Source organism: Hippocampus comes, unplaced genomic scaffold (genome assembly GCF_001891065.2).
Source record: "Hippocampus comes isolate QL1 unplaced genomic scaffold, H_comes_QL1_v1.1 scaffold110, whole genome shotgun sequence".
Classification (NCBI taxonomy): domain Eukaryota; kingdom Metazoa; phylum Chordata; class Actinopteri; order Syngnathiformes; family Syngnathidae; genus Hippocampus; species Hippocampus comes.
Genome location: NW_017805498.1, coordinates 349,813 through 374,200, shown reverse-complemented (window position 1 = coordinate 374,200; position 24,388 = coordinate 349,813). Strand labels below are relative to the sequence as shown.

Sequence of the window (24,388 nt, the reverse complement as noted above, 5' to 3'; positions counted from 1 at the left end):
TTGAACAGAGCGTAAAAGTGTTCTCTATTACAGCAATTTAGCAGCGGGCCTTCAAGCCTGCTGCCACTGGCGACTGTTGCGAAAATGCTTTCAACTCCTTTTAATCTCGCACGACACTGCTTTTCATGCATTTGTGTGTGACTCAATTTATTTTTTACTTTTAGGCCCTGTAAACTTCAATCACCCTTTGCATGCTGACAGTATCAAATATTCAATAGTAATTAATCTTAATGTGAGCAACATAAGGAGATGCTTCTTGTACACAGACCCCCCCCCCCCACCCCCAATTGCTTTATCAGCAACAGAACAGAAGACCAGGCAATTTTCTGCCTCTACCTTTTTAGTCCAAAACCAAGCAAAGCAAGATATCACTGCGACTGTCTGCACTTTTACACAGCATGCCCCAATCGGATAAATGTAGACGCTGGTTTATCTGATTCAGTGTGATCCATAAAATACTTGTCATACTGTGACAATTGCTTCCAAAACCACCAGATGTGAGAAGTAAATGTTTGGTGTGACCCTGTCACACAATTCAGGCAAACACCACTTACACAAGCTCTGACAATCCATGCAAGGCGACTTGGACCCGGAAATTCCCACTTCTGTGTTTATACAGAACAGCGACAAGGAATATGACGGCTTGCACCGGCAAGTGTGAAAGGGGTTATTTTTTTTTCAAAGCCTATCCCAAAAAAAAAAAATCTGCCTCTTTCACACCGAGGTCCTGCAAAATTGCCCCATCAGAGATGTAAATGAACAACCCAGCATTTATCCACATTTGTTTTCACAAATCAGGGGCTTATATCTTTAGAATCAATTATTCGAGTAATTGCATAAAAATAATTTCGCTTTATCGGCAAACGAGTAGAGTTTACGCTTGTGAGCTCAGGTTAGAGGCTGGCTCTTAACTGGCTCAACGTTAGCCAGTCTGCGTGTTAAGTCCCTGGGAGTCAGTCGTGGACATGCATGCATTTGAATATGCTTGTTTATTTTGTTGTCATTTGTTGAATGAAGCGAGTAATATAGTGCACTTGCAGCCGTTTCTATCCTTGACCCCCTGTGGCGCATTGCAATGCTTTCTAGCATGTGGTGGTAGGCTATAATGATTTCAATAAAAATGCTCAAGTTACGGCGCCCGGTGGTCGAGTGGTTAGTGCGTCGACCGTGCAGTGCAGAGGTACCGGGTTCAATTCCAGCTCCGGCACTCCTGAGCGGGTTTTCTCCAGGTACTCTGGTTTCATCCCACATTCCAAAAACATGCATGGTAGGCCGATTGAACACTCCAAATTGTCCCTAGGTGTGAGTGTAAGCGCGGATGGTTGTTCGTCTGTGTGCCCTGTGATTGGCTGGCAACTGGTTCAGGGTGTCCCCCGCCTACTGCCCGAAGACGGCTGGGATAGGCTCCAACAGGCGCCCTGCGACCCTTGTGAGGACAAAGCAGATCAGAAAAGGGATGGATGGATGCTCAAGTTACCTTGTATATACGTGCTGTTGTGTAAGCCAGTTCTGATTTGCTGTCGACACAATGTATTTTTTATTTTATTTTTTTAAATGTGAAATGATCCCAAACTTTGGAGACTGAAGTCATGCTTGTACTGAATCTTCATATCAGTCATGGTTTACATGGATTAAAATGAAACTGAATGACAAAACAGAATGAGACGTGGAGATCGATGTAAATATCATGTGATGTGATTCATCAAGGAGTTCATTCATCTATTTAGCACAGTAGCCTTAATTGTTTTCACACTTATTAAGGCAACAGCTTGATAAATTAAGTAATTTAAAACAAGTTTTCCTGTCGAAGACATGTTCTGTTAGAGCGCTGACATTTTCAAGTGCATAAACGACGACTTTATGCATTTACCTCGAGACAGAGCATGCATAGACCAGACACAGCGATCTATGACGTTTCTGGGAGGCTTCTGTGTAACTGGCCGCGTTTGGCATTGTTAAGGGGGGAAAAACATTTACTCGTATTTAAGGAGAAAACAATGCTTTTTTTGTTAATTTATTTATTGAGGGGATACACCTTGCTTTGCAAATATTCCATGTTATAATATGGAGATCCACGGCTGATAAAGCGAAGCGACCAATAGAAGTACATAATTTTTCTTCTTTATGGCTAAAGATACAGTAGCTGTTTCAGCTTGAAATAAAGTGTGCTTTGTAGTATGGAAATGATGATACTGTATTTCAAAAAAGGGCCAGCTTCAAAAGGGGTGTGAGGGCAAAAAGAAGGTGACAAGCCAAAAATTAGACATAGAAAGTTAAGTGAGCAGACAAATAAAATGATTTTGCTGTCTACAGGCCACTAAGTTGTCCGGCCAGAGAGAGAAAGAGGGAGAGAGGAATACTGACGAGCCCACACAGTACAGCTCATTGTGTGTGTGGGCTATGACCTAATAAACTCTTCATTGCATTATGCCACATTGACCAGCATGCACTCCCGGACCTCATGCTGCTGGTTACATCCCCAAAATAACCACACGCCACGCTCTTTTCCGACACTCTTCTTCTGATTATACAAATCGTGAGACAGACCTTCTCTTCTAATCATCTAATCGATCAGGCGGGTGACACCTTTAGGAATCCCTGAATACGAATTGCTCATCTTCAGATATTTTGGACAGTTGTATGTTTCCAACTTTGTGGAAGCAGTTTGGGAAAGACCCACTTTTCCACCATGACTGTGTCTCTGTGCATAAAGCAAGGTCCACAAACGGCACCTTTGGGGTTAACTAAAATACAGATGGTAAAGTTGGACAACTAACCAAAATTAGACTTTGATTCTGAATTTGGCAATACCAATGCGAGCAGTCAATGGGAAATCCTATTGACGGGATCATAGAAAATTAGCATTGACTTGCGGAAATGATATTCCTTCCTGTTGGAACACATACAGACAAGTAATATGACACATGCAGGCATGTATGCTTCCTTGTCTATTAAAAACAAGTTCTGGTAAAGTTCATTCACAATTTTCTTCTCCCCCCCTTTTTTTTTGTATACGCTTATCTTCATGCATGCACCATAGTGCACCGAAGACAAGGCGCGAACAGTAGAAACAGGAGTTACCGGTATTCATTTTTATTTATTGTTTTTTATTGCTATTATTTTGATATCGTCTTCCATTACCAATGAGTGAGCAATGATGCATTACATCACAGAGGCCACCAGCAGAAGAACGCCACATCTCTTGTGTGTTCTCAAACGTGAAAGACATTCACAAAGTATTTTTCCTCCTTTTCAACCTGTTTGAGCAATGCAATCCATTTTTTTTCATATGAACCGTTTTTTGTTCCGATAGCCCAGACCTACATTATGTTTAAAACAGTATTTATTTAATCTTTATATTGTGTAGTTTGTTTGACTTTTTCATAGTTGCATTGATGTCTGATTGAAGATTAAGTATTATGTATTTACCTAAATTCAGTGGGTTTTTTTCCCTCTCTTAGTCATTTTCAATAGTGGAAAAAAAAAAAAGAAAAAAGAAAAAAAATCCAACATATATTGATAGACCAATTTGAAATACATTTACTGTGATATACCATTCAGTCATATCAACCAGCGCTAGTTTATTTTATCCTACAATGTTAAACTAATTGTACTTGTACAACAGAACGTTAATTAACACATTGTGTGTGGAAGTAATATAAGGTTTTGTGACAACGTCCACTTTGTATCATTTTCTGAATGTCCCACCTCCTCTTAGATGTACAAAAGTACACCTAGTCTTCCAGAATGTGGAGCAGAAACCAGTCAGTCACTTCAGTCCCCATGTGTGGCGTTGACTGTTTGCACACAGTTTCCAGAAGCCAGCTGGCATCTAAGAGCGTTACAAAGGAAATATCTTTTCCCTGTGTCCTATATAGTGGGTGCTCCTCTGTGTGTGTGGGGGGGGGGGTCTTGCCCATCTTCTACTTGTGCTTTTTTGTGCTAAGTGGGGCTGGATGATTATGGCGTCCCAGCGGTGACATCCATCATCCGACCCATTAGCGTCAGGCGTGAAGCACGTCGGTCGTCCTTGTCTCAAAAAGAAAAAAAAAACGTGAATAAGACCCGAGATTGCTTTTACGTCACTCCCTCTCTCTCCTCCATGGTTGCCACCGAATCATGTTGATGGGTTTGGTGCTTGTGTGGGGGGGGGGTGGGGGGGGGGGGGGCTGGAAACCGTATCCCAGGTGATGGTGTGTGTGACTTGGCAGGCAACTGCTTTGGACTGGAAAGGCCTCAATTGAATGACGACAGCAAGAGGAAAGAAATGGGAAAGCAATTGTAAGACTTCTCTGGAGGCATGCTTTTAAAAATGCACAGCATGAAATGGGAGGTCATTTAAATAGAGGTGTTGTCCATTAACCCACGGATGCTTCTGTCACACACTCAACTTTGCAGTACTTATGAAGTGCCGTCGGTCAAAAAGCAATGTATACAGTATGCCATGCCTCAGTGCTCTTTGCAACTTGGACTAGGGTACAAAGTTTAGAAACAACAGCTGAGAAACAGAAAGTCCTGTCCAATTGTAAAACAGCACGTTCGCATTAAGTATGATGTGATTAGGAGCCTCTCCAGACTCTTCACTGCAAAGCCACTTGTCACACTGCTGTGCTTCTGTCACTCTCTAAGCTTTTAGGCAGTTTATATCTCAAGGAATCTTTGACAACGTGGAAATCTTCAGTCATGCAAGAGGAGCGCACTACTGAGCTCACAAGGGAAAGCGATTAAGCTTGCCAATCTGACAACAAATGGTAGGCCTTCAACACTCCTCTAGGACATTTCCAATATCAAGTTATGCCATTTGGTCTGACCAAATCCCCCGCCGTACTCCAATGTCTTAGTCACCACATTCTTAGGGATATGCTGAATGTTTTCTGCTTTGTGTATTTAGACGACATTTTGATATTTTTGAAGACTATTCAAGAACATAGACTACATGTATGAAAAGTTCTTCGAAGGCTCCTAGAGAGCAGGCTTTATGTAAAAGCAGAAAAATGTGAGTTTCACTCGGAGTCTTTCCGGTTTTTAGGATTTACAGTATTATTGAAAAGGGACAACTCCGAGCAGACCGTGCCAAAACAAAGGCTACAGTTGAGTGGCTTTGTAACCTGGTTACCAGTATCTAAAGAAAGGGTCATCAACATGGTGCCCGTGGGCACCATGTTGATGACCCTTTCGTACTACATGAGTAGCTAATGGGCCTATTTCAAAAATAGCTCACCAGTGATTAAACACTGTGACTCTCCAGGAATATTGTAGAAGCGCTCATTTCAAAATGTGAACACTAGCAGTTATAACAGATACTAGCCACAGCCAGCTTCCAATAGCTGCCGTAACCGAGCGAAAAAGTTGGATAATGGTGAGCGCACTGACTTGATAGCTTAGCATTAGCCACAGTAACAACTACCGTAACAACAAGGCTAATGTCTGAATAGTTGTTATGATTGTATTATCGTCAATGGTGATTGTTATGTGTTCAGGTGTTTTGTTGTTTATTTAAGTGTTAAGTTGAGTAAATTTAAGTGTTAAGTGCTTTATTACAGCGGCAGCTGTTGTGAAAGCGCTATATAACTAAAAATGTATTGTATTGACAGTCACTTCGAAACACTTTATTTGTCCTCGAGAGGTTATTTCAAAAGGAGCAGCATTAAAAAAAAAACCAGTAGAAAAGCAACAAACAGAAAACAGTGTAACTACTTTCCAGTAAAATGATATGTGCATTTAGACTGTCAGTCACAGTTGGGACAGGGAAGGGTCAAAGTGGTTCTACCGCTGTGTTCTACAATGTGGACATCACAGCCCTTAACCCATACGTCAAACCCAAGGCCCGGGGGCCAGTTCCGGCCCGCCACATCATTGTATGTGGCCCACGAAAGCAAATCATGTGTGTCAACTTGCATGAGCCTTGCTAAAATCTGTACCAAAACTTCAAATTGTCATGTGTTATAAATAACATTGAGATTTAGTAATACTTTTGTTACTGTGTTTACACTCACTTGAACAATAATTGGGCAAACTTAACTGATTTCAAAACTGGTAATCCGTTCATTTGTTGTGTCCAGTAATGCGAAGAGACGATTAAACATTTTTGGTGGGTTCACTGTCCTAACGGCCCTCCAAAGGAAGACGTGACTCCAAAGTGGGCCGCAACAGAAATGAGTTTGACACCCCTGCCTGAAGTTAATGGGAGCCACATTAAATGTGTGTGTGAGGAGGTTATGCAAGATTCCCTGAGTGGAGTGGAAGGTTTGATGGTTTCAAAAGCAGACAGAGCTCTAATGGGTGTTCCATTATTTTTTAGTAGACTTTGGTAACACAAAGTCAGAGCAATATTGCGCCTAATAATGCTGCGCGACTAATGGTCAGTAAAATACAGTACACGTGACTTCTGTGTGTTTACTTCTTTCGTAGGGAGGACCGGAATAGTTGTACAGTGAACGTTGGTGTTTTTAGATGTCGAAAAAAAGCAAATTGCACCCAAATAATATTAACAACATTTACATGGACAAAAACAATCAGATCGAATATGATCGGTATCGGACGATCCTTGAGGCTACAGTATTTGAAATGAAAAAGTGGGATCAAGCCATTGTTATTTGGAAGTTAGAACAACTTCACAAGCCCGATTGGAACCAATTTTGGAGATTCAACTTCAACACATGTGTGACCAGACCTGTTTGTATTTGTTTGTTTGACCAGCAAAGTTCTGGCAGTGATGTTTGTTCTGGCTTGAATGGGAATGTATAAATATTTTAAGTGGCCGAGTGTGAGATCTCGCTGCTATATCATCTATGTGTAATTGTGCGTGCCGGAACCAGCCTTTCAGCACATTTTCTCCCACCCACCGACCCCCAACAGAGTGCCTTAGATTTTATTATACAAGCTGCTTGCACGCCCGCACACACACACACACACACACACACACACACACACACACACACACACACACACACACACACACACACACGACCCCCTGGAGGCAACAACAACACATGCATGTCCCCCACAAGGCTCAGGACCCCATTCAGTCACAACGCACTAGCGCAATATTTTCTTTTTCATTATGAAGCACATCACTTTCGTATTCCGTACATTTTAATAACTGACATCTGGCTTGTCCTCAAAATGTATAAACAATGCCCACTGCGCCTTTAGTCCTGGCGTCAACTGCAGTGTTTTTTTTTTTTTTAGCTCACAGACAAAACCAGCTGATGAGGACAGCCCGCCCCAGCGCTCGTCTACAGTCTTCATGCAAATTTCAGTCAGGCGTAATAACGTTCAAAATGGCATTAACATTTGGAGTGAATCATCCGGATTGTGCAAGGTTTTTTTGTTTACATGCCCTAATGGGCCAAAACCGTGATAAAAGCTTGAATTTTTTTGTTTGGGGTTTTTTTTTAGCTTATTTATTCAGCAGACTCCCTCTTAATGTGGATTCATGATGATGAGTGGGACATTAGTTACTTTGGCTTGAGATTTTATTCAAACTAATCTCCGAGCATGATTCCTTTTTCTTATTGTCCAGAGCCTGCAAAAAATGTCTATCATCGATTAACCTGTCGATCAACTTTTAGATACAACATGCTCTTTTTGAGCTGTGTGCCAACAGCGACGCTAAACTAGGAGCGTCAAAGGTTTCTGTGTGTGGACAACAAGAAAACCAACCTTTTTTCAAATGTCAGATAAATGACAGCACACCCTTTGGCATTACATAAAAAACGTAAATCTTATGAAAATCAGTTGGGAAATTAGGATAATATGACTCAATTTCAATGCCCTGCCCTTGACGTCAACCTCCCCAACATGGCTGTCATGTTGGCACATCCTTAGTTAATGACTTGTGATTTGACTTATTATTGTGAAATTATGGTCATTTATTGAAATCACTTCATTTTCCCACAGTACTGTTTCCATTCAGAGCAGAGTAAGGAGTGGTTTGTGTGTCTGCCTCAAAGTTCTGAAGTTCGGGGTTCAAATCACATGATCAATGTCTCCTCACAGATGAAAACCAATTATTAATAATAACCAATTGTGTAAAAGTAATTTGAGAAAACTTGGTATTTCAGTAGTGCGTATCAAATTGTCGCCCTTTGCATGACCATCAGTGCTGAAGAGTAATATAAAGTCAATGTAGTTGGCGAAGATACGTATGAATACGTGCTGGGTGGCACGATTGACACGATGCGAGTAGGGGGGAGCATATTAGCTCGATTTGTTAAATTTGAACTGGAAGACATAAATGGCGTTGTGACAGCCAATCACATACACAGCACACAAACACCGTGCCCCCCCCAAAAAACTATGTAGGACAAATTAATCATTGCGGTCTGTGGGCACCCAGTGCTGTACTACACAGCCAGCTTCCAATGCCGGGACCGAGCCAAAAAGGAGCAGTCTTGGAGAATGGCGAGCGAGGAAGTTGATGAGTGATCTGATTAAGTGGTTTTCCTTATTTACAGCTCTGGAACAATAAATATAGCAATAGCATTTAGCATTAGCCAAGGTTTTAGCCCAACCACAGGTCTCCTCATTGACTAGCGATGTTCCTACTTTTTTTTTTTTTCTTTCTGTCAAATGAGGAGAAGCCCCTCCTCTTTTCTGTTGTGGAGTGGCACAAATGAAGCATGGATGGATGATCCGTTTCCATGAGATTTTCCTTCTTCCATTAGATAGCGATTGTGACTTTTTTGTTTTTTAATACCGATATACCGATTATTACGTAAATGCTGCATCATGATATGATGATTCCAATCTTAAGATATATATATACAGACTGTACATAATGACATCCAAGCTCTTAAAGCCTACTTCAACGCCAGGCAGGACGCAAATGAGAGGAAATTCCTTGTCCTACTCATGGAGTAAATCATCTCTGCACCAATATGCTCAACTCAATATTTTATATTTATATTTCGGAATATAGTACATTATAGGACAGCCGTCTACTGCTAAATCTTCAGAGTGTGCATTGCGATGGCTATCTTGGCTCCATTAGCAAGCATGTGGAGACAGATGTTGGCCTCGTAATCATTTAATGGATATCTGGCTGCTGGCGTCAACATTGTCGCAAATGCATTCGAATTGCACCTGGATCGCTTGTGCAGAAATTATTGTTGCCACTTATCACCTCCAAGACCCATGTTTTATTAAACAGAGATTATGGAATAGAGATGAATTTTTGGCCCCTATATAATGCTTTTATTTTGGAGAAAGGGCCTGAAGACAGCATGGCCCGGAGGAATGGACTGTTTCTCAGGGTAATGGGCCACCTTCCTCCTCGGCAACCATAAATTCTCCAGATCTCCTCACTGACTCTGATGCATTGTCCAACCAAAATTGACTGGTTTCATTCTTGTCTTGTTTAGCCTTCACATCTCTATTTACTTGCTCCCGTTCTCGCTAGATCCTTTGGTTTTTCTTGTCTGGGTCACCAACTTTGAAGCAGATGTTCAATTCCTACACCAGCTCTGAAAAATAGTTTTTACAAGCACTTTATAAGGAAGGTATGCCTGAGCTGGGCGAGAATTCAAAGTCAATATAGTAGTCAAACTTCGGTTTTCGAACGTCTCTGTCCTCGACCAAATCGGTTTTCGACCAAAAATTGCGAGTTTTTTATGCCTCGGATGACGACCGAATTTCGGTTCTCGAACAAACTGAGCGCACTTTAATGCGCCACTTGACTCCTCTCGCCATCCTTACACGAGGAAGTGACGCTTCCTCGGGTAGACGAGGAAGTGACGCTTCCTCGTGTAGCGTTCCATTGTGAGCAGACGTGTTCAATAAAGATTTTTTTTAAAAAAAGAGCGTGGTTTCGGTTTTCGAACAGCCTTCTGGAACGGATTATGGTCGAAAACCGAGATAAGACTGTATATCACAATAGACACATGATCATTATCAATAGAAATTGTGCTCAATACAGTATCAATTAAAAAAAATAAACCAGGAAGCAAATCCAAACTCAATCGGTAGGGTGTTTTCAGTGCACAATGAACCATTTTTGCGAGCCTTGTCTGCTGAACCAGCGAAGAAATGTGTGAATGTATGCTAGTTAGTACGTGTGTGTGTGTGTGTGTGTGTGTGTGTGTGTGTGTGTGTGTGACATCATATGCTGAATAAAAGTGTGGCTTAATTGTTGAAATAAATGAGCAGTCACCTCAGTGCAACTCTTGCAATATTCTCTCTTACGCTCTCTCTCTCTCTCTCTCTCTCTCACACACACACACACACACACACACACACACACACACACACACACACACACACACACCAGATGAACATGGAGCACCTGATAGCATCAAAAGGGTGGCATGTCACATTTGTATGACCAAAGTTGCAACACAGCAAACCTCAAAGTCCATTTAAAAGACAACCATCCCACACAATTTATTTAACTGGTGACCAAAAAGACAATGGGACATGGAGGGCCCTCCATTTCCCGACAGCTTGCAATTGTAACGCCTCACAGAGAGCGTTACTCACTTTTTAAAGAGAGATACAGCTATTCAACAGTGTTGAGAAACCAGCGTTATAAGAGAGGCTGCAGACTATTGATAGGGCAAAATGCCTAAAAAAAATATTTTTTCCCAACAGCCATTCCATTACAATGCCACTAAAGACATGTGTTTGTATGTTATGAGTCAATATGTGAGTGATTTTTGTGAATAGGGCCCAAGTCTGATATTAATAAATTTGTAATATTTTAAAGACATGTATTTTGTTCTACATTTCAGTGCTAGCACTGTGAAATATTCGTCAGAATTAAACAATAAAGTCACTGCCCCGAGTGCTCCGACCACCACAGGCACTACCGTCACCTTTACCTTCCAGGCTCTCTCCAGCTCCTCTCTGAGCCCTTGGTATTTCTCTAGTTTCTCGTATTCCTTCTTTCTGGTGTTTCCTTCACTTGGTATCGCTACATCCACTACAACGGCTTTCCTCTGCCCTTTATCGATGATCACGATATCTGGTTGGTTCGCCATTACCATCTTGTCAGTCTGTATCTGGAAGTCCCACAGGATCTTTGCTCGGTCATTCTCCACCACCTTTGGAGGTGTTTGCCATTTTGACCTTGGGGTTTCCAGTCCAAACTCCGCACAGATGTTTCGGTAGACTATGCCAGCCACCTGGTTATGGCTTTCCATGTAGGCTTTTCCTGCCAGCATCTTACACCCTGCAGTTATGTGTAGTGTTGGATCGTCTCAAGTGCCTCTTTGCACAACCTACATCTTGGGTCTTGTCTGGTGTGGTATATCTGGGCCTTAATGGCTCTGGTGCTCAGGGCCTGTTCCTGAGCAGCCAGGATGAGTGCCTCTGTGCTGTCCTTCAGGCTGGCCCTCTCCAGCCACTAAAAGGACTTCTTGAGATCAGCCACTTCCGTTATGGTCCGGTGGTACATCCCGTGTAGGGGCTTGTCCTCCCATGATGGTCCCTCTTCCAGCACCTCATCCTCTATTCTCCATTGTCTGAAGTACGTCATCTGTTGGAGCCTTCTCCGACCGTTGGAGGAGAAGGCTCCAACGAATATATATATATATATGTATGGTCATACCTCGGTTTTCGACCATAAGGCTGTTCGAAAAGCGATTTGTCCAAAATCCGAAACTATTTTATTAGCCCGTGATTAAGGTCCAATACACTCTGCAGAAATAACATAAAAACAGTCAGATTTGCGTAAATCACAACGAACACGTCTGCTCACAATGAACGCTACACGAGGAAGCGTCACTTTGTCATGTAAGGAAGCGGAGAGGAGTCAAGTGGCGTATTCGGGTTTGCTCAGTTTGGTCGACCCTGTTCAGGATAAACAGTGTTGAAAATGGATGGATGAATGTTACAAAACAGTGCTGTGGCAATTAATATGTGTACCTGTATTGTAAGTGCAAATGTATTGTTTGTTTTACAAGGAACCCACATTTGAATGTATATATCTTCACCATTTTAATTTTAAAATAACTAATTGTATACATTTTGCTGGGTCCTATAGGAACATAATTATAGTGTTTCAAAGAATTTGATTAGTTTTCATATTTTTTATGTTAAGACATTTTTTTTTTGTTTTGTAACAAGAATACCGTAAATGACTGTTACATAAATGTTTGAATACTCGTGATGTCAAATATTACTTTCATTAATTTTTTTTTCATTATTGAGCAGCCTTATTAGAGGCTATAATTCACTTAAATTACCAAGAGAACTTGAATGTGTGTTTGTGCACCTGGGCTCATATTTGAGTGTTTCGGCTGGCCCATGTGAGCTCTGGTGGCGCACACATCCAAAACGTCCTCCACAAAAGGTGTTTCTGAGATCTTTTTTGCTCGCCACTGGTGTGTGTTTAAGACATAATTTTCAGGCTTGTCAAAACATGCAGCGCAGGTCTTATCACCCTGGCAAGCATCTCAAGAAGACCCGCAAGCAGTCACCCAGGCTTTAACTGACTGACTGTTAGCTTTGTGCACACCCAAAGCAGGGCATCATTCGCAATGACGTTCGCTTATTCGTGTGTCGCTCGAAGCAGGAACAGACTCTGTTCTTGCGCTCATTCAAGCGCCTCTGTTGTGTACAAATACAAAGCAAGCGTCTCCCTCGACGAGTCTTTCATTCCTCGGCTGACTCATGAAACGCTGTGTTATCAGCTGCTACTTCCCCCGGTGTAACGCAGGTACTGAAGCTTATTTTGCAAAACAAAAAGGGTGAGCGCAACGGATGTGAAAGAGAATAAATGCCTGGAGAGGATGGGCCGTCAAAAACTAAACACAGCCGTTTATAACCAGTTTGGGTTATTAGTCATCCCCGTGGCATCAGCACAGCAGCAAGGAAATGTTTCAGGTTAATTGCATGCGCAATTCTAAAAACATTGCAGCAGTGGAGATGAAATAAACAGAATCCGCCAATAAACGAAAGAAGAAGCAGTAAACAGAAAGTAATAGTTACAAAATGTACAGCTTTACACTCACAGCTGATGGGCAGCCATGACTTCCGAAGATGAAGGTATTTTGACAAGAGAAGTTCCTCCCCTAGCGGGATCTCCAGAGAGACTTGGAGGAGGAAGCTGTAGCGCACCGTATGTCGTCAAAAACAAGGCAATACAAGAAACTCATTGAATAATTTGAACAAGTAGCACCCGAGTGATACAGTGGAAAGCATGAAAAATGCAGCAGAGTTTGCACAGCTTGCTTACGTACAGTAAATATGAGCAGTTTAGTCGCTAATTACTATCCGGCAGCCACCGGGTGAAAGTAGCAATCAATCGTGTCATCTTTTGATCAGTTCCATTTGCATGTAGCAATGATGCTAATGCCGTATGTACGATCATCACTTAAACATTATGTTTATATTATAAGGCGTATTTATTATTCCCAATTGGTCCATTTCTCGGTAGTTCACTGTGTTATTTTATTTTATTCTACATTTGTCGTACGTTTGCTGTACAACTGTCCAAAGACAGCTGTAATGGACAGCATTTTTCACATCCCCGTTTTGTTCAGCGGAGATGTCGACGCTGTTGTACATTCTGCGTTGGTGCGGCTGGATGCATGGCTGCTGGAGCTGAGGACGAGGAGAGAGGAGCGTGCGCATAGAGCGCGGATGCGTATTTGGAAGTGAGAGTCGGCGCTTGGCATTTAAGTGGATTTATAAGGGACAGGAGAAGTGAACCTATCTCTTTTTTCGTCAATGGTCGCTACAGCTTCTTGTTTACTTTCAAAGTATAGCAGACATGTATGCATTTTGAGTGTGACGTCTCTGATCCGCTGGCGAAAGAACACTTTGATTTTCACCTCTTTCATCTGTAAAACTGCTTCAAACAACAAGGCATATTTTGGTATATGTTTATGATTGCGTGACTGTCCATGTCTTATGTTGTGTTTTGTTGTATTACCGTATTTTGTTTTGTTAACTTCGGTATGTGTGTGTGTGTATATATATATATATATATATATATACACACACACACACACACACACACACACACACACACACACACGCACGCATTCGTGATTTCACGGTTATCCAAATCAGTTTGCAGGGATCCATTGTACTTATGACTTAAAATTTAATTTGTAGGAATATATATGATAATAAAATGTGCATAATAATATGACATACATTAGACATTTTTTTTTCTACAGTCATCACAGCCCTCTGAGAGACATCAGAGCCCTCTGAGAGAAACCATTACTGCAATGTGGGCTGATGCAAAAACCCATTTCACAGTCCTGGCGAAGTCAATTAAATATGGTCTGAATATGTTACACTGGAGGCATGTCCATCATTAAATAAGCAAAATAACGGAGTCATGTCGAGGTTACGGTCCTTGAAATCGACAGGAAAGACTCAGCCTTGGCCAACTAAACAGTAGTTGACATCTTAACATATTTATTATTGTTGACTCAAAGCGAGGGCAGGGACGGGGGGTTCAACTGATTAGTGTGTGTCGGCCTCACAGTGCAGAGGTGCAGGGTTCGATTCCGGCTCTGACCTTCCTGTATGGAGTTTGCATGTTCTCCCCATGCCTGCGTGGGATTTTTCCAAGCACTCCGGTTTCCTCCCACATTCCAAAAACATACATGGCAGGTTAATGGAACACTCTAAATTGTCCCTAGGTGTGACTGTGAGTGCGGATGGTTGTTTGTCTGTGTGTGCCCTGCGATTGACGGCTGGGATAGGCGCCAGCGCACACCGCGACCCTTGTGAGGATAAGCGGATCATAAAATGGATGGATGGATGGATGATGGATGGATGGATGGACGGATGGACGGACGGACTTCAGTGGATTCCCTGATGGTGTCGTGGTATACTAGCCTGACTTTGGTGCAGGTAGCATGGGTTCAGTTCCCACTCAGTGATATTGCGAATGAGTGTAAATGGTGGTCTGCCTCCATATGTGCCTTGTGATCAGTCTTGGGTGTAGTCTGCCATTCACCTAAACTCAGTTGGATAGCTATAGATCCCCATTGAACACAATAAATAAGTGGATTGATGGATGATTACCTCGGTTTTGTCACTGCTCTGTCTTGACCAGTGGTTCTTAACCTGGGTTCGATCGAAGCCTAGGGGTTCGGTGAATCGATCTCAGGGGTTTGACGGAGCCTCTGCCATGGATACACCCTTTGGTTTCCTGGTGTTTTCAGGATTTTGTTTGGCCAGATTTTTTTTTTTTAGGTGGTAGGAACTGAGTCTGAGTTCTGATCGCAAGCTGTAATTCCAGATTGCTGACCGCTCGTCTCTTGGCCACAATGTTGCTGGCCACGTTTCTTTTTTTTGTTCCTTAAACCTAATCTCAAGATGTCAATTAGTTATGACACGCCCGCTTGGCCATCACTGGCTGCAGATGATCACATTACATTGCTTGTCCAATCAGTGCTGTGGGAAATTTAGTTCGCTTAGTAGTCAACGTGTGACTGTCATGATAGTACATCATACAATTTTAAAAAATATAACTTAGGCCATGTAATTTTATTTACTTTTTTGTTTTTAATAAATGTGTTTTTTAATGTCTTGAATTTGTAAAAAAAAAAAAAATTACATTTTTATTTTTCACGAATGAAGGGTTCGGTGAACGTGCATATGAACTGGTTGGGTTCGGTACCTCTAACAAGGTTAAGAACCACTGGTCTAGACCCTTGTGTCATCTCTTATGTGAAATGTGGACATCTACACATGTGGGTTGTGTCATCTGTTCTGTGAATGTAAACGCAGTCATATCTGATGTGTTATTTGAAATGTACTGGGAAAGAGAGAGTCTCAAAAAATTAGAGGCCAGTGCATCCTAACACTTTACTCCGAAAATGATTTATTTACGACAAATAATGCATCGTTGTTGATCTATGCAGACCAGCGTTGGGCAGAATGAAATCATTTCTTCATCTTGAGTGTCCACTTTTTATGACACTTTTGTGGTGTGTTGTGAGATCTTTTCTGAAGTGAAACATGTTTTTGCTCAAGGTTGGAAAACCCTGCTGTAGGCATTAAAATTGGAATTCAACCGACTGTGCAAATCAAGCCTTCGATAGCTGTCTTTGGTGTCAACACACCAGGGCTGGAGAAGTGAAACTTCACACTTCTGTCCCGCCTTTCCAGCATTCCCTTACATACAGGCGCCATCCTGCCTCCGTACAGCTGCGATGCCACCTCACAAGACGGAAAAACTGCAACGTCTTGACTTTCGTTCCCTCCATTCTGTGAACGTCTACGTAGAATATGTCGTGTATCTTGAGTCAGTTGCAGTGTTAATGTTCGGCTGATCTCATGGTAAAGTGCACACATTCGGGATGAATGTTATTCCAAGGAGCAGACAGAGATGAACCTGAACCGTCACTCCCTAAACATGACCAGATGTGTGCGGTGTGTGTGCGTGTGTGCGCGCGCGCGCGCGTTCATATGTATCCGTGTGTCTGTCTGTGTGTGGACGCGCGTGCTTTCATCAGTGTAGAAAGTTACCAACTAGAATCACGTTGTGCACTGGTGCAAACGTAATAGGTCCTAAACACGCGTTGGCAATAAAAGTGGGAATGCAACAACTGTTTTCCATGACATTTCTTGTTGGTGTGTATGTGTCTCATAAATGCACTGCACTCTTACAAGCGAGTTCGGAGGTCGACAAGGGAGGGATTAAGGGATCATACACACCAGGGAGGCTTCTATTGATTCAGCCACAATGACGCCACATTTAAAGCGTGCACATTACAATATGAGCGCTGTATGGGCGCGCTCGCTAATTGGAAAGGCGAAATGCGGGAATAACAGCGGCAATGCAAACACTTCCCGATCACCTCGCAGAGCGAAATGCGGGAATAACAGCGGCAATGCAAACACTTACTTCCCGATCACTTCGCAGAGCTCGTACACATCTTCGAAGAGAATGTCGTCGTCCGCCATAGTCCCAGTTTCACCGGGAAGGTGCAAATCCCAAGTAATACTGGGTTAGACTCCAAACACGGAGAGAAAAGGGCCACGACCAGGTGACCGTTGACAGGAATGACGGACAAACGTCGTCCGCGCCCGACGGCGGCGGTGTCGTCGGTAGATAACGTCCGTGAAAGCTCCCTGACCACCCCCGGCTCCCCCTCTATAATTCCGCTGCGTCGTTGGGTACGAAGCGGCGCAGGGGGAGCTCGGTAATCCCGGTGTGGGAGACCACCACTAGTCCGACCCCGCCTTTCCCAGTTTTCCCGATGGCACACTCCGGTGTGAGAAAGCAAACGATTCTCGCCTCAGCCTTACAGTCAGTCCAGCGTGCTGCTCACGTCCACTTTAATATGCGTCCAGGTGGGTTTACGCTGAGCTTCACATCCCGAGAAGCCGCCGATTGACAACCTTCGTGCCCGCCGGGACGTGGCTGCACACCGTCGCTTCTCCTCTTTTGTGAATCTTGAATTGTAGGGGAAAATTCCAAAAGGGTCTCGTCACGTCGGGCTTTACTTCACTCCACTTCCACTTCTATGGTTTCGTTTTTTCTTCTCCTGATCAATGTCTTCCGTTCAGCTCTACTGAGCGATCTAAAAAGCCAAGCTCCGCCCACCACAAAAGTGGTTGTGAAACTGCTCCCCGCCGTCTTCCATGTTGGCGCAGGGAGGATTCCCAGAGTTCCTTGAGGGCGACTGAAACAGTTAGAGCCAACATGGCGACGCGACAAGCCGGCATAGCCGCAGTTTCCTCAGGTCTTTTTCATTGGGCAGGGTAGTCCGAGTGGTGTCGAATGCGTGGAAAAAACCTAACCTTTCAAAAAAAAAAGTAAATCCTCTTGTTTCGAGTCTTATGATTTGTATATTTTCATAAATGGTGTCAAAAATAAATATATAAAATGTATTTCACAGATCAATGTAAACACACACACACACACACACACACACACACACACACACACACACACAGTCGCTTATAGTGTAGTGGTATAGTGGTACACCCGCCTGACTTTGGTGCGGGCATCGTGGAATCGGTTCTCACTCAGTGACGGTGTAGATTTGAATGTGAATGGTTATTTGTCTCTACATATATTGACCCGGAACTGGTCGCCAGTCAGCCGCAGGACACATATAGAGACGACCAACCATCCACTCTAACATCCACACCATCACTGAGTGGAAACAGATCACATGCTGCCCGCACACAAGTCACGAGTTAGGAGAGTGAGTATAATGTATTGTATATAAATATAGATTGATGGGCAAATTATGAAGTTACAACTGAAAGCTGATTTTGGATGAAATGCAAAATATTTGGAGATCCATCCAGTCAATTAAATCCGAGCAAAATCTGCAGTGTTTTGATGTACAGTATTTGTTAAAGCCAGTACAGGGGTGGTAAATTTCCCAAGGCCTTTTAGGCCATTGTTTCCCAAACTTCATTGATCCAAGGCACCCAATTTGCACACAACCATCAGACCAAAATATTTAAAAAATATGAAAACTAAAATAATACTCAAAAATGTACTTGACTATTGTAAAATCTTGTCTGTTTAGTTGAATACACTGATTTACTTGCAAGAAGACTGGCGGTTGAGAAAGTGGTATTACTGGTTTTGTGAATGAACCATTTGGATCTCATCCAAGAAAATTACGTGGCAGAAACTACAATGTCATTTCTACAATGTCATTTCTACAGTCCACCTCTGTCTGTAAATATATGTTTCAAAATGTCTGAATGATGTAGCGAAATGTGAATCTAATCAAGGTAACCCACCATATAAAATCAAGATGTTTTAAAGGGAATTGAAATGTAGTTTAGTTGTCTGAGGGGACTCTTCTGCCAACACAGGCCTATGTTACACAATTTAGTTTAATATTTTATGGTGTTCGGTGGGTTCAATACATTGCCAGCAGATTGCGTAATTAATGCGGAATGAATAATTGAGAAGCTTCTAAACCCAAGATGAATAAGTTGATATTTTACTCATGTATTTAAAAAAAGATTATTCCATATGCAGTAGTTCATTTAAAAAAAAAAAAGCGTCATAGCAACTCAGGGTAATATTGTTGTTCCCTCCTTGAAACACAATGAATGAATGAATGAATTGCCTTTATTGTCATTACACGTTTGTGCAACAAGATTTCACTTAACAGACACGCTCTGCACAAGAAACATGAAAACAATGACGAACATGGGATACAGTGCAAAGGGCCTGTCGGTACTCGCTAAGTGCCAATATGTTTTATTTAGGACGGTGGTTCTCATACCTTTTACAACACGTACCACCCCAAAAAATACTTGGCTCTCGAAGTACCTCTATGATGACCGATAATGAAGTACAGTCACATAGTAGGCCCACGTGTTCATAAAAACAAAACAAAACGAACAAACAAAAAACTAAAACTAGCCACTGTAATACCATGCATGGTTTGAATACAGTATTAACGTGTTACATGTTAATATTAGCATAAAATGACAATTCAAATAAAGTGTATTGCATACCAAAGTTAGATGAAAAAACTACTCCTATAAATGTAAATGATATAAAATAAAATGAAAAAATATTTTTCATAAATGACTAATTTCAAACTTAAATGCAACAGAAATGCATTACTGTACATCAAATGTATTGTACTGGATTTTAAAAGCAAATTGAAGTCACTGGAATATTATGCACAGTGAATCTTTTGCGTACGATGACATGGCACCCATAATAAAATTTGAGGATCACTGACAAGACATATTGTGCTGATGGTTTGTTTGCGTGGTCGGCTTGTTGTATGGTGAAAATGGATCCGGTGGAACCTCTAATAAATATTTTCCTCATTAACCACTTAAATGCCTTAAAATTCCAATCGAATGTGGTGTTAAAACCATCATCATGTGGCACATGAGATTTCAGTGAGAATCTAAAAGACACATTCTGTGCCTGTTCCTGCTTTTCTGTGGGGCAGGGGTAGTGGTTTTTTTTTGTCATTCCACTCAGGTATGGTGTCAGTGATGTGAAAGAAAACTGTTATCATAACTATCAACGGAAATGTAATTTACTGCAGCATTTGAAAGACTGCTCAGTGCAATGTGGACAATGCAAACAATTATACAGCGATCATACTCAATACATTGCCTGTAGAGTTAATTTCATTTTTATGATGGCGACAGTTTTAATTGACATATTTTCTAAGTTTTGAAATGAGAACAAGCCGACTGGTTAGCACTCGGAATTGTCTGACGTGTCAGTGTGAGTGTGGCTGAGTGTTTGCCTATTTGTGCCCTGCGATTGCTGGCAAACAGGTCAGGGTGTGTACCCAGACTTTCATGCAAAGACAGCTGGGATTGGGTAAGGTTAACAACAATAAGCAGATCAGAGAATTGATGAGTGGATGAGAGTCTTGCATTTTGGAAAAAAAAAAAATATAGAGCCCAGAGTTGCTGAGAGTATAGTGGGACACATGCCGAACTTGTGTGTGGGCAGCGTGGGATCGGTTCCTACTCAGTGGTGGTGTGAATGTGGGTGTGAATGTTTGTTTGTCTCTATATGTACCCTGCGACTGATTGGCGACCAGTTCAGGGTGTAATCTGCCTTCCGCCCGAAGTCAGCTGCTATAGGCTCCAGCAACTGAGGGCCTGTCCTCCGAGACAAGGTTCTCCTATGGGAGACCTAATAAAAAGTCAAATCAAATCAAATCAAACTCCCCATGACCCTGTTCAGGTTACCGGTGTTTTTGATAATGGATGGATGGCTAGATGTATAGACCACCCCATGATATTTGTGAACAATATAGGCTCTAAGATGATTTTGGCTGTGATTGGCTGGCATCCAGTTCAAGGTCTACTACGCCCACTGTCCGAAGACAGCTGGGATCGGCTGCAGCACGCCCGCGACCCTTGTGAGGAGAAGCGGATCAGGTAATGGATGGATGGATGGATGGATTCTTTTGGGGAGGGCAGAGATGTTACTGACTACCACTGACCTGAAATGAAAACGATGTCGAAAATGTCATGTGTTTGAGGTTGCCCTGCCAAATATTGTGCAACAGTTTTTAAAAAAATTCTATTTCTCTTTCCGCCCTGTCTGTCCCCTCTAAAACGTGTCTGTCCAACTGTATTCCCATGAAATATCAATCACAACACAACCATGGAAAAAGCATTTTAAACTCCCGTGTTACAAAAAAAAAAAAAAAAGAGAGGCATGAACAGAGAAGATCGCAAGTCTGTGTGTGAGAGCAGTAACCACTTCTTGAGGGACAGACTGGGAACCAAACCGCCATCACCCAGTTTGTGGAAGACATTTTCTCACAGATTTGGATGAAATATATTGGTTGGGTTGTCTCTGAGTAATTACGCAAAATATAATGGCTAGTCTACTTGTAGACGGCACAGTCATTGTGAAATGTCCTATACTGGCCATCCAGTCTTTAGCTTTCCACAGGATGATATGGGCTTCAAGGCGCTCCCAAGTGGAAGCCAATTTGGCTTAGGAATCACAGGAATCAGGACTTCAGAAAATCTTATCTCCAACCAACACACCATTCTCACTGGTGGGCCAATCTGCCCCGTGTGTGTGTGTGTGTGTGTGTTCTCGGTGCACTGTGTACTATTGGAAAATAAAAGGAAGTTTACAAATAGCGCGTTGGATGTTGCACCGAGTGAGGACTCTCGTCTGTAACACACTATAACACGTGAGCCGCTCTTTTCTGCCTCAAGAAGCTAATTGGTGTAGATCAGAGGCGCATCTTGCTATTGCATAATGATATCCTCTGTCCGTTTTGGTTTTTGAAGTGCTACCTACGGTATGACCTGTGGCAGAATTTCGAGCAGAGGTTGTTCCATTTTTCATTTGGAGAGTAAACTGTTCCACCCCGTGAGGCTGGATGATAACTATTGCGTGTGGAATTCATCATCTTTTTTTTGCTGCGAGAACCAAGTGAAAGGACCTGTTATTCTTTACCCTGGAGTCATTTCCACTCGAAATCACGCACGCACACTGAATTTCTCATCTTTTTCAAAATGTTGGAAAGAAAAAGGAAAAACAAAATCATGGCATTACCATATTTTTCAAAATGTTGGACAAAAAAAAGGGAAAAAAAAAAACAATCACGGCATCTCCTCTTTGCATTTGTGCCAGTTCGTGATTCAGGGAGTACAATGTTAGAGGACTGTGTTGTCCTAATTTTCTTTGCGGGGGGAATTCATTACAACCCATTTGAAATCGGAGACAGATAAACAACCATTCATACTCAAATTTATGAGCAATTTCGCAAGGCTGACCAACCTGTCGTCAATGGGCATCAGGTTTTCCCGAACGACCACATGAGTAGCCTGCCGGCCCGTTTCCAAAATGAGGTCACTAGTAATAAGACATTGTGAGTTCCGAAGAATGGTGTTGAAGTGATAATTTGACAATCTGAGAAATTGTAGAGATTTGTAGAAATCAAGTGTCCCATAATCCTATTCACTGTATCCTTGTTGAATCAGTTGATCATTATTGTGAGCAAGGCTTTGTCATTGGCACCAGCCAACCCGTCAAATGCAGGTAAATTTTGGCAGTGGTGGGTTGTAATCGAAGAGCTTTGGGACCTGGGGGAAGATTTTCAAGGCTCTAGGACTGGGGAGCCCAATTTATTTATTCTTTGAGGGGAGCATATGGAAAAATAGAAAGATGCATGCATCATTTTTTTTCCACACACAATTGTATTTATTTATTTATTTATCTTGACTTTAACTTATTAAAAGATCACAATTAATCAAGCACTTATCCATTGTTAATATAACGTAGTGACTGGTATTTTGGGAAAACTGCGAACTCAATGCTTTCTGTTAAATGTGATGAAGCAAATAGGACCGTTTACTACTTTTTTTGTTAGTATTTTTGCGGGGGTGACATGCGGCCCTGTTTCCCACTAGAATAGACCCCCCCCCCACCTCCTCCAATGAGCAGCAGTTAAATCCCATCTTGACATTCAGAACCAAAACAAGAGCAATTTGGAGTAAGCTGTTACTTGAAAATCAGTCCCCATTCCACTCCTTACATTTTCTATATCTAAACACTCCCTGGCGCACCTGCCAATTTGGTGAGAAAACGTAGACAAAATCTTAGACGAACTTAAACCGGGTCTAAATGGTGGCGCCAATGATGGAACGCGATTTTGGTGTCTTTCATAGAGGCGTAGGCAGACAGATTGGGCGCTCTTGTGTGGTGGATATCATCGTGTGTCATTTATTTATGTGACAGCAGTGTCTGAGAATCTCTCTGAATCATTGTCAAAATTGATTCTTTGAGCAAATTATAAACATTATTATCTTAAAAGTATTTTGATAACAGCCCCCTGACCACGCAGCACAATTACTGGGGAGGATTTGAGGTTTATAACCGGTTGTGGGCCTAACATTGGTACACAATGGTGCAAATGCGCACTCATGCCCAGTTTTTCCTGTGCAAAGTCGTGGAAAATACCAAAAGAAAGAAAACTCCACCCATGCACATTGTTAATCTGCACTTTGCGCTAAACTTCCACTGGGCATGAAAATAGAACACAAGATGTGTGGTGCACTGATTTTTGTTTTGCATCTATTTTGGCTGTTAAGAATGACTAGGTAATACAAAAAAAAAAGTGCAACCAAATAATTTCTTGACGGTATTTTAAAAAATGTATTCTATGTGCGTGGATTTTTTTTCCAAATGATAACATCATATGATATGGCAGGCTGTCTCATGTTTTTCTACCACTTTCAGAAAATGGCCTGGAGGCAGAGGACAGCGAAAATGCTTGTGGAACGAGGAAGAGTGCATTCAATATCCTTGTGTAACTTGGACAATACAATAAAACAGGGGAGAATTTCATCATTTGTATTCAGAAAAAAAGGGTTTCTTTGCTGTTTTTGGTTTTACTTGATGTATTTATTTATTTATTCAACCCAACCACTCTCCAGCCTTACAAAACCCCCTTTCATCTGGTAACGAAGTAAATTAGTGTACAGTAATGATTTTCCTCTCCCAGTGAGCTGTTTTTATACTTCCTTGGAACACGACTCACTGTGGAATAAAATGAAAAATATGGTGAAAAATAATATGTTCGAGTTTTTGGGAGAATGCGGTCTAGTTGAGATTTGGCAGGGAAGGCCCTCATTTAAGGGTTGCTCCACCCAGAGTGCGTACGTTCCATGAAGGTATGTAAGTGACACACTTAAAACGATGGGAGGATCAACAGTCCAAATAGTGCGCAGCTTTCTTTAATTGCGTTCTCTGTCTTCGCCTGATGGGAAGGGCCTGAGAAACAAAAACACCTTTTGAGTGATCATCCTGACTAACTGGACGAGTGGCTCTTCTGGTGATGCTACAAAGCAGAAATCAATGCCCGTTAACATGAATTTGATCAATGGGCTTCACAGACAAAATAGATGAATCATTAGGTTAGCTGAGGCACACACGCGCACACACACACACGGTATGGCAAAGGGGAGCTAATCTGTCTGGTTGACTGCA

The 24,388-nt window shown here is 42.1% G+C and overlaps 1 protein-coding gene across 3 annotated transcripts in view; it reads right to left on the bottom strand.

Annotated features, from left to right (window-relative positions):
- caska (calcium/calmodulin-dependent serine protein kinase a) overlaps nucleotides 1-17,591 on the bottom strand; it is a 139,901-nt gene extending 122,310 nt beyond the window's left edge. Inside the window, exon 1 of one of the 3 annotated variants that reach the window (XM_019876906.1) lies at nucleotides 16,817-17,591. In XM_019876906.1, coding sequence (XP_019732465.1) covers nucleotides 16,817-16,875 — 59 coding nt within the window. In that variant the 5' untranslated portion in view covers nucleotides 16,876-17,591. The remainder of the gene's footprint in view (nucleotides 1-16,816) is intronic. The other 2 variants (XM_019876907.1, XM_019876908.1) reach the window with 2 other exon arrangements.
- Nucleotides 17,592-24,388: the final 6,797 nt, after the last annotated feature.